Source organism: Cyanistes caeruleus, chromosome 12 (assembly GCF_971803275.1).
Source record: "Cyanistes caeruleus chromosome 12, bCyaCae1.hap1.1, whole genome shotgun sequence".
Classification (NCBI taxonomy): Eukaryota; Metazoa; Chordata; class Aves; order Passeriformes; family Paridae; genus Cyanistes; species Cyanistes caeruleus.
In genome coordinates this window covers 13255157-13266487 of record NC_141712.1, presented here as the reverse complement: position 1 = coordinate 13266487, position 11331 = coordinate 13255157, and the positions used below count along the sequence as shown (strand labels likewise).

The 11331-nt window shown below is 44.3% G+C and overlaps 1 protein-coding gene across 14 annotated transcripts in view; it reads right to left on the bottom strand.

The window, feature by feature from the left end:
- Nucleotides 1-3630: 3630 nt before the first annotated feature.
- Nucleotides 3631-11331, bottom strand: part of OSGIN1 (oxidative stress induced growth inhibitor 1) — a 39353-nt gene continuing 31652 nt past the window's right edge. For 8 of the 14 annotated variants that reach the window (XM_086847298.1, XM_086847299.1, XM_086847304.1 and 5 more), the window contains 5 exons: nucleotides 10088-10193; nucleotides 7565-7701; nucleotides 7050-7241; nucleotides 6642-6733; nucleotides 3631-5981 (listed from right to left, as the gene is read on the bottom strand). In XM_086847298.1, the coding sequence (XP_086703424.1) occupies nucleotides 4988-5981; nucleotides 6642-6733; nucleotides 7050-7241; nucleotides 7565-7701; nucleotides 10088-10172 (1500 nt within the window). In that variant the 5' untranslated portion in view covers nucleotides 10173-10193 and the 3' untranslated portion in view covers nucleotides 3631-4987. Of the gene's footprint in view, nucleotides 5982-6641; nucleotides 6734-7049; nucleotides 7242-7564; nucleotides 9434-10087; nucleotides 10194-11331 lie in introns of all 14 variants that reach the window. The other 6 variants (XM_086847300.1, XM_086847303.1, XM_086847308.1 and 3 more) reach the window with 2 other exon arrangements.

Here is an 11331-nt window from a genome sequence, read left to right as displayed (position 1 = left end):
AGCTCCGGCCTGGCCAGGGCCTGCAGCCCCTGCAGCTGCACCCAGCCCCTAAAACTGCCCTGATTTCCCAGCCCCTTCACTTCCAGTGAGACCCGAGACAGGGAAGTTCACCTGTGGGGTAAAAATCTCAAGTAAACAGCCCTCACCTTCCTGAGCAGTTTTCCCAGCTGGCAGTGATGCTGGTAGTGGAGCAGGGCCATGGTTACTGCCTGCCTCAGGATTCCCCTCCTTTCCCTTCCTTCCAGCTTGCTGCGGCGTAGACGTAAAACAAGGCAGGACTGTTGAAAGTGCTTCCAAGAAATGAATGCAACCAGAAAAAATTGGCCTGGAAAACAAAACCCATTCTGCTTCCTTTGCAAAAAGTTCATGAGGGTTGCCTGCTCTGCTCCTGTAAATCGATATACTCATAGGTCCTTCTTCCTAAGCCAAGCTGTGTAATGTGGTGTCCATATGGAGCAGAAGGGCACATTCATACAAGGTAGAGCACCTGTGAGGTGTTTTCCTTCTCATGCAGAGCAGAATCTCTCAGAATCTTTCAGAGCTGCACATCAAACAACCCAGGTTTTGTCCTGGCCCTAAGGGCTTGTCCCTAGGAATCTCACAGGGATAGGAAACTCTTCCTGGACAGAGGATCCATGCAGCTTTCCAGGGTCTGGCAGATGAGCCAGCCCACAATAGCAACAAGATTTGTGCTCTTTTTTTCTTCCTCACCACTCAGCTGCTCTCTAGTCAGGAGCTTTCTTCCACCTTCATGGCTTGTATAAGAGCCCTGGAAGTCAGATACTTTTCCCTGGAGCCTCCAGGGTTTGACTCCACCTTGAAACCTCTTCTGCTGGAAGACTTTCCCACACCATCCACTCCCCAAGTGCCCCCAGTTACACAGAGCTTAGCCTGACCCCAGGAGCTGTCAGTCAGCAGTGATGTGCTGGCTGCTGGCCTGCCCACAAATATTTGTATTTCACAAATAAAGCAGGTTAATTTAAACCACTACATCTGCAACAGCCTGACAGCTCCCAAAGGGCCCTTATAAAGCTAAGTCTTAGGCAATCACTGGACCTGCCATGTATCCTAATGCTCTGTAGACCTTTTAAAAAGAGTGGTCTGGCCAAGATGTGGCTGGATTTAGTCCTGTGCTCAGAGAGAAGTGCTGCCAAAAAAGTGAAGGCTGAACAATCAAAGGAGCTCCCAAGACTATTTTACTGAAATTATTTCAATTCAGGTGATACATAAAAGATGGCTCCTTTTAATAAGAGGCCACCCCTCCCTTCATTCTATGAAGCAAAACCTCTCAATGAACATGCTCTGACATCTCACAAGACCTTCACCAAAGCAAAAAGCAGAAGCAGTAAGTTTGTATTTTAATTGCATAATTAATGTATCTGAGTTCAGACCTGCACACTCATTTCTGCCACACCCACAGGTGAGTTTAAAATACATCAGTCCTGACTGCAAGGACTCACAAACAATAAAATCAGAAAACCACGATTTTGTTCTTTGTCTTGTTGGTAAACTTCAAATTTTCATTTGGGTTCTAAGGCATAATTTCCCATTGTTCCTGGCAAGTACCAGCAGCTCCCAGGAGCTCGTTCTGCAAGGATACAACAGGGGAACAAAGGAGGCTGAGGCCCTGAAGAAAGGAAAATGAGTCCCTGATATGGAGCCCTTGTGGCAGGATGAGCATCACCTCTTAGCTGCAGCCAGAGCTCTGTATGGAAAACCCAATCTACTCCATCCAAATTGAGCAGGAAGTTCCTGGGGCTGCCCTGATGGACCTGCTCTGTGGCTGTGGAATTTTCCCAGCGGGCAGCAGGGAGAGGACATGGAATGGCTTGCAGGGAACAGGAGACAGGCAGAGTGGTCTCTGATGTTAAATACCCAGCTGGCTCACCAGGGCAAGCCCCGGGCTGGCCTGGCCAGCAGCAGTGGAAGTGGGGGTGAAGCATTTACGGTGTCACCTGGCAGAGCTGCGTCACCACTGGGGGAGAGCGTGGCTGTGCACAGGGCCCAGGAGGAGACTGGTTTTATTCCTGGTCCTGTCACATGCTGCAGGTCAAGGTTATAATGCTCGGGTGAATTCCACTCATAACAAAGCCGGTATCTGTTGACTCTCACAGCTGATTGTTTTGGAACAATAATTCATAGTTGCCTCCCTGGATACGGAGAGCTGAACGACAACTTGGATTAGAAGTGCATAGCCTTGCCCTGAGGACCTGCAGTTGATGACTAAACCAGCAATTCTGCTATTGAGATCCTCTATTTAGACATTCCTTGGGGGCAGAATGTAGGATATTTTCTGAGCATCGATTGTGGAAAAGCACTTCCCTTTCCGGTCCTGCACACGGCAGGCAATTAGCTCGTCCCTCTTGGGCAGGAAAGGAGGTTATCTAAAACAGACACACGAGCTCCCCTGATGGAGGCTCAGGCTGCTGACCTAGTTAGGAGCTCTCCCATGCAGGGTAAATTGGTTCAGCAGAATGCAATATGGAATGCAGGAATGATCAGCATGAACACTGCGACTTTGATCTCGGTGCTGGGAAGGGCAGCATTTCACTTGACACCAATCCTGTGACCTTATTCCCAGCACACTCCAAAGCCCCTTGGTTTTTTTAAATGTTCTTTGGTTTTTGTTCTCCTCCTCATTTGCTTTCGAGACAGTAAGATGTAGCCAAACCCAACATTTTCAAAGAGGTGAGCATTGATCACTGAAGTTTTTCTAGCAAAGGTTAGCTGCAGAAGATCACAGAACCACATTATCCCTTCTTTGGAATGTCCACATTGCCAGGATAACAGAATCAGGGGAAAGGACCAGCTCATGTAGAGTAATGCTGCCAAAGAGAGGCCTGGGGGCATTGTCACTCCTCTGGCCAGTGAGCAAAGACACAGACCAGGAAACTCATTCCCTCCACTCTTCTGTGTTCACAAAATACTGAGGGAACTTTAGTCTCAGCCTGCAGAGAAGAATGAGTATTGGTATTTTAACACATTGAACCAGATTCCTCCCAGAGCTGTGCAGTGAAAAAAGCCAAACCCACCAAACCTAGAGGCAGTAGACAAACTGCAACAGGGACAATTCAACCAGTTAAGAAAATACCCTGCAATTTTCAACAGCAAAGGTGGTAAAATATTGAATGGGGCAATCAAATGTTGATAGTTCAGTTTCTGTCCTGGAAATATTCAAAGCTTTCCCCATCAAGGCACTGAGCAACCAGGTCAAACTGAGCAACTTCTAACTTTAGTAGGGTTGGATCAGAGACCTTCAAATGTCCCTTCTGATCTAAAGTGTCTTAACTGACTTACTGGTCTAGGCTGTAATCTGGGTTTATTTTGCAGACAGGAGGAGAGAGCAGGTGAACAAGAAAGAGATGTAAGATCCCCCAGGCAAGAACAAGCTTGGCAAATAGACTGGTTTGGAATTGTCTTAGCCTCACAAGAGACAGGCATGGCATTTTACAAGGGTTCTTCATCCTACTGGAGAGACAAAGATACATAGAAAATTCACAGTAGGGTCCTCCTAGGAAACAGAGGGATAAAGGATTTAGCAGGCACAAGCCATGCTCTGGTACCCACCAGGAAAATGATGGTGATGAACAGTTCATTAAGGACTGGGTCAGAGTTAAAACAAACACAAAGTAAGTCTGAAACCACTTTATTTGAAAGTTTCATACAAGAACAGTCAGTCAGAAAAATGATTCAAGTGTGATACAGTAACACCACAAACAAGCCCCTCCCACATCTCAGCTTCATTGTTAATTCATTTACAGATATCTCATCCCACTTTCAGAGACTTGTGATGTCAGTGAGTTTCAGTGCAGCACAGGGAGCAGAGTCTGTCTTTACATCAAATTAAATTAAATTAACTATGACAGCAATTTTTCCTGTGAGAGGTATGAAAGCCCCTGTAGGTGTGTTGAGAATGCTGCTTACAACATAAGACATCATTGCCATCCACCCCAGCTCATCCAGAACAGACTGAAAGACTATAACAAAATATTCTGCCAATAAAAATCTTTTAGAAAAACAGTATAAAAAGTTGAGATACATATATATATATATAGCATTACGCTACCAAAAAGTGACTGTGCCATTTTCCCCTCTTCTACAAATAATCTTATTTTAAAAAACACACAATACATTAGTAATTTATCATATTGCACCTTTCCAGAATACCCTAGGCAGCAGAAGCCCCATACAGTACGTGGGCAGTTCCAAGACAGACCTATAGCTCCCCTTTAATTCTGCTTGTCTCTACAGCAGCTGCCAAGAGTTTGGCTATCACAGGTTTAGGATTTAGAAAGCAGGAAGCTGCAGGATGGCAAACCAAGTATTTGTAAATCAGTACCATTTCTTCTCAGGAAGAAGAACCCATCACAGGAATCTCTTGATTTTTTTAAAAAAATCATAAATTACTTATTGCTGGTGTCAGTGAGATAACACCATTTTGAATGTTTGTGTGCCAGTTTTTACTTGCAGAGTACCCCTCCACATGCCAAAGAGGTACCTGCAGCACCTGGCAGTCATTTCTGGCCTAACAAGAACATACCACAGGGGTAAATAAAACCAGGTCAGTTTACTTTGTTTCAAGACAAAACACTGTAAGACACCAACAGACACAGTATTGCGGGCCTGCTATCTGAAAATAATTGACATTGTTTCCTCAATCCAATTTTCAGTCACCTGGAGCGTTTTAGATCGAAGAGCAATTCCTGTCTTTTCCCTTGGCTTCAGAACCAGTAACCGTGCACTGCTATGCAGAAAAGGAGCTGAATTCTCAGGAATTGAAGATACTGCTGTGTGTGGAACCCACCTTGTATTTGGTCACTTAATCTTCCCAAATAACTCAGCAAGAACTTACTAACTCTCCATGTAACCTTGGAGAATACCAGGAATGGCCTTTAGATTTGAGGATATACAAATCAGATGATTTGCTGCTCCATGGAAAGAACACTAACCCATCCAGGTACAGGTAGTATAGGGAAGGGTTTTTTTGTTAGGGAGGATTTTTGTTGGCTTTCTTTAACAGAGAGCTGGCAACAGCCAGAGCCCCTCCCTGCACAAAGCGTACAAAGTTATCTCCTGCCAGAGGTCCCAGAGCATAGAGCCCTTTCTCCTGAGTGCATTCGTAGGTGAATGGATCCACATCTATGGGATTCCTCTTTGGATTGACTGGCTGGTCACTGTCCATTGCCAAGTCAATGCCATCATTTGGCAGAAAGGAGAGGTTGGGGTTTGAGCCAGTTAGAACAAGAGCCATAGAAATTTTATAAGATTTCTGACAGCCATTCTTGTCTTGAAAGATGCATTTCTTGTCCTTGCCAAAGGAGAGCACGTGATGTTCAGGGAGGCTGATGTAGCACTCGTAGGGCCCAGCACAGGCAGCTGTCTGTTCTTTCATCATTTGATGGACTTTGTGGTATTCAGGGTACATCATTTTGGGGAGCTGGTTAAAAATAAGGCCCGGATCAGTGACTCGTCTCCGAAAAACATGGATTACTGGAATATTGCAATGGTGAGCAAAGAGAATCGCATCAGCAGCTGTCAGACCAGCACCTACAATCAAGACTGGATCTGACATGATGCCAACACTGTTGTTCTTCACTGCTTCTTCTAGGGCAGACAGCTGGTGGTGAACATAGGAAAGGTTTTCTCCCTTGACCCCGAGCCAGGTAGGATTGTCATATGTTCCTGTAGCCAAAACCACATTCTCTGCATAGATGGAGAAGGGCTCTTTATCACCTTCCACAGTTTTAAAAAATCCATCCACCTGAAAGACCTCTGTACTTTTTTCATTGGAGCTCCACAGTGAGTCACTATCCTCCTGCAGATCTTTCTGGGTGTGGTTGGAGATGTTCTCTGCACTCACTTTCCTCACAGAGGTCACAACAGTGCCACATCTGAAATTCTTCTGCAGTCCTTTCTTCATCACATAGTGTTGGTAATATTGAGCAATGTCCTCTGCTGTGGCTCTATTGTTTCTGAGGCCTCTGCAATAAAGTACAAGCAAAAGTCAAGCAGCAGTTAAGTAAGAGACTGGAATTTGTCCCCTCTTGCACTGAATGTATCCTAGAGCCATCTATCTTGGCACCAGAGTAGACTGATCTAGTTTCCCCAACTTCAGCAAAGTTATTCCTGACATATAGAGCTAACAGTCAGGTCCAGAAGCTGTTGGACAGGGGCAGCTTTCTCTAGCATTAATCCCAACCCCAAGAACATGGCTGGTTATTTAAGCCTTCCTCTAATATCTTGCTTCCATTCCATTTTTAACTCCTGGACTTCTTAAGATTAATTGTGACACATGTCAAGAGAAGCAGCACTTCAGAGAATGCACAGGAGCTGAGCTGATTATACTTGTCATCAGGGGCAGCAGCAGTAGAAGCCAGGTGAGTAATGCTTTCAAGCTTTACTCAGAACTCATGGTCATGGATTCATCCCCCCAGTGGGGGTGGAGAAGGACACATTCCAAGCAGCACTGCAACTTTATCTGAATCACTCAATGTAGAATGCACTGGTTTTGGGGTGTAGGAGGGTGTCCTTTCTCTCACTAAAATTGTCCATAACAGATGGGTAGCTACATTCAAGAAGTCCATTCCAGGTTCTCTAAAAATCTCCAAATGTTTGCAAATGATCACACATGGATATCTCACCTTCTCTTTTGCTTTAACCATTCTTTGAAAGGGAGATCTGGGAGTCCCATCCATTCCCCTCTGCTCAGGGTAACCATCGAGCCCTCTATAGACTGGAACAAGAAGCAGAGTAAAATGACTTTAATTTTTTAATGCAAAAAGTGAAAGGCAACTTTTCCATATTTTAGTATGGCACAGATGATGAAATCAGTAATTTCCTCTGATTTGCTGTCATGGATCAAACCATCCATGTTCTCCAAAAAGAACAAGAGATGGGGAATATAAAGGCCTCTCATGCTTGTTTTCCTTTTAAACTTTCACTTGTCTATATATATAAAATGTAACAAAGCTTAGAGGAGCATCTCTCTCCAGTCAGCACACTTGGCAATTACACAACACACAGACCCCAGCTGGCTCCAATTCACTTACGTGCCAGGCACCTCCAGGAGGGTTTCTGCCAAGGACCAGGTGGGGGATGGCTCTGTCAGGCTCATGCCACCAAGTGAGCACAGATTCTGCTGTCCCACCAAAGTCTGTGTCTGGACGCTGCAGAGTATCAAACAGTAGAGCCACAGGGCTGTGGGATCGTCCCTCCAAGCCTTCAGACAGATACTCCAAATCCTAGAGAGAGAAAGACCAGATGCTCAAAGTGCATGTACTGCCAGGCAGCAGACTGCTTGTTACTCCAGCACCTCTGATCAGTGGGTTTGGTGTGCTTGGGAAGCTCATTTACTCATTTACTGGCACACAGACTTGCTCTTGCCCAAGGGCTGCCTCAAGGATCTTAGCAGCAATGCTGGCATTTCATACAAGAGAAATCTGGATTACAAAGCACAATTTGCTTAAGGCTCATTCTGTCTGTGTACTTTGAAAATCCAAACAAGGTAATCACTTATGATACACCTCTAGGATGCTTTACTGGGATGTCTTATCTTTACACGAACCTGGTCCAAAACAGACACTTCTGGTGCCTCTTCCAGTTTCCTCTGAAGAATAGGATGAGGATGAAGAGAGTGTCTTTTGAAGTAAGGGGTGTAACCTGACAGCAAATATGAGAGACAGATTCCTGAAGGTCCATTCCCTGAAAAAACAATGGAAAAGAATTTATACTTCTGGAGATTGAGCAGTTCTTTGAGAAGTGTTTCTAATATGCAGAACAATTCAAAAGATATGACACTGTTATGGATACAGGGAATTTCCTGTTCCAGCATGGACCTATTGTATGGAGTTGGGGAAGTTGCTTTACCCTTCACTTCACTTGCTCCTATTTGCATTGCAAGGTCCTTGGAACTTGCTGAAAAGACACAGTCTTAAACAAGTCAGAGGTTGCCCTCAACAGAAGCTTCAAGTCTCTAGCATGGTGATTAATAGAGTTATTTCTCTAAAATTAGAGGTTTAGAAGCTGATCACATACTGACCATGGGCCTCAGCTCTCGCACATTTCACACCAGTGCAGAGTAGTTAACTGTGCACAGGATCCAGGATCCAGAAAAGAGTGTGACTATTGAAGTGAAGGGAACCAGTTCTTAGGGAGAAATTCCATCTTTTAAGGGATATTTGGAAATAGCAGCTTTGACTAATGGGTCTTGAGGACACTTTCAAATGGGAACCAGCCCTGCTGTGGTACTGCAGGGTGTTAAAAATGTCTCTCTGCCATGCCAAGACAAGCCCTCAGATATACAGCACTTTGAACAGGTTGCTGGATGGCTGAACTCCTTTGCTGACCACCCAACAGCCAGTGGAAAAACTAGATACACGTGATTCTAAAGCCCAGTGAGAGTAGCCTGTTGAAAGTTTGCATATGGCTGCTCTCCAGCATGTTTAATATTTTACAGTGTCTGTATAATTGTCAGCCTGTCTGGCTGCCCAGGCTTTGCTGCTGCGTGACCAACAACCGTGACAGTGCAGTGACAAAGAGGGGAGGATAACCCAAGTGACAGCAGCCTGCTGACACAATGCCAATGCTGCAAGGGTGACTGGAGCAAAGGCTGATCCTTGAGGATCCCAGAGATAGGGAGACTGGGGCTGTAAATCCAACAGTGAGCTATGTGAGGGGCAGTACATGCCACAGCTGGGAACAAAGGCTGCTGTGCTGAGCATGGACCAGCAGCTGCAGGTCAGTGTTTGGAATGTTCCACTTGCAGAAAAGTTATCCAAAACCAACAGCAATAAACACTATAAACAAACTAAACTGTAGCTATAGTAAAATATAACAAATTTCAGGTTACTACTTTGCTTTAGGAAGTATGAGGAGGTACCTAAGCCAAACCTCACCATCTGAGTGCACAACACTCAGCGACTACACACCAAGGATTTATTCTGAACCACATCTAAGTTTGATATGATGGTCACAAGAACATCTGGGACTCAAGCTATTTTACAATGCAACTGCTTCCATGAGGCTGCCAGCACAGCTGAGGGAGCACACAGCCTTCCTGGAGCAGGGCCTGGGGAAGTAGCTGGAACCTTCATGCAGCGTTGTCCAGCTGCAGTGAAACAGCTGGGCTGCCTCAGTCCAACAGCTTCCTCAGTGTACAGATCTTCACATTGCTTCTTCTGAGGCTTTAGTGGCATCTCCACCCTGGGTCCCTGTACAGGTGCACTAGGGAGGTACCAAAATATCCTCCTTCCCACCTAGAGGCTTGTACAACTGAGCAGCACAAAGTCATTCTCAGGGAAGAGCTTGCTGGTAGTGGTATCTTTGTCAAACTTGGTGTCAGCAAGGGTTAGGGGTGATTTATGCAGTGCTCTAACTTTGGAGCAGCTCCCTTGGGTGCTTTGAATTTGATGCCAGATAAGGAGGGAAACCAGATCTGTAAGGCATGAAACACATGCTCAGATGAACAAGGTCCAACACCTGCACAGTTCATGGTCGGTCAGAGGGGAAGGCACTGACATCATCACTTTGCTCCAAGAATCACCTCACACTGCAAAGCTCCCTCTTACAAGGGAGGCAAGACAGGGACTACATAACCTGTTTGGTTTTTTTTTAACTAGTAGAAAACTACATTTTATAAGTCTATTAAATCTGTACAAAATCAGTGTAACTCACTCAGGTTCTAAACAGACATAATGGTGAAAAAACTCACACAAACCTACCTTCAATTCAAGCACTACAGATAATCACAGCAAGCTGATTAACCATCTGCACTGAAAAGGTTTCAAATCTTTCTAAATATCCAGCAGAGAAAAAGCAGGCTCTGATGAATTGATGCTCAAAAATTTTACCATTAAAAACAGGCATGTGTTTTAATTTTTAAAATATCATGTTCCTTACTTCTCATCACTTAGAGGTCTCTCTCTTAGTATTATAGGAAGTTTGGCTGTCTGGGAAAGGATGCAGAAACTGTAGTCAGGCATTCTGGTTTGAGTGAGAACATGTGGAACTGGAACAGAAGTTAAAGATAGCAAGTCCAAAGCAAGAAGAGCATGAGAAAACACAGCAGTGCTGGCAGGAGAAGGCTTACCTATGATCACAACAGGCAGTGTCTTGAGCCCGCTCTTATTTGAGGGTCTGGTCACCAATGGATACATTTTCCCATCTGGAAGCATTTATGCTCTGGAATCTACCTGCTGAAACAAATATGTTTTGAACTATGTGCATTTTTTTGACAAAAAAACATAATCAAACAAACAAGAAAACCCCCACAAGATTTTCTCCAGCCCACAAACTCAGGTTAATCTAAAGTATTACCCTTGCATTGTAGATTGTCACATTGCATTTCTACACTCAGGACAGAGCTCCTTATCTTTTTTTCAGACATGAATTCCAGTTACTCCAGGACAGTTGGCAATTTCAGTAACCCTCTGACTACATTAAATGAAGTGTTGCAGCTTGTTAATATGAAATTTCACTTCTGACCATACTCTGTAGAAAACTGTATCATTATCACAAACACTTTTTAAGGTAACCTGGGCATTTACTGAGAAGTAAAGTAAACCTGACTCAAGACTTCTGGCTGCATTTTCAAATAGGTACCATTCTATCACTATAGGGTTTTCTGAGAAGTGCTGGTTTAGTTCTGGAACCTTCTTCATTAATTTACCAGAAAATGGAGAGTTCTAGGTCTGAACAAGTAAATAACAAGTCTTTGAACAAAATATGCATCATAATTATCTTTTAGACTAAGGTGTCATTAGAGTGGAATGTACAAAACTCATCTAATCATTATGCAGACATCCAATGAACTGTGAATGTTTTTGCCATTTCTGCAGGAATCCTACCACATCAAACAACAACCTCTTTAGATTTCCATGGAATTCAACTCTACTGTCACTAACCTAGAGAAGTTATTTTTAGCAAAGTAAACATGAGATTTCTGAAATTCAGCATAAGCTTTTAAATTATTCTGGAGAAAATACTCTCTTATAAAAACCTGATTCTCATTTTGGAAAGCTAAGCAAAAATCTACTGAATGGCACAGCTTTGTCCAGTAGGGCATGCTCTCCACACCCTTTCCAAGTGCAGAAATGTCTCTGGCAAGTGCACTACACACTTCCATGAGGCCTGGCACATCACTGCCTTTGACACAGGTATTGCAGCAGATGTCTTCCTACAAGTGTAATGCCCCTCTTTAAGCCTGACATTTACGTCACAGCAACTCCAGCAAAGCTGGGACTCTGCTGACTGAATGGGCAGCCAGGAAACCAGCAGTGAGTTTACAGTTCACAGATTCCAGGTTTGAGCAGGAGTGCTGTGAGTGCTCCTGCA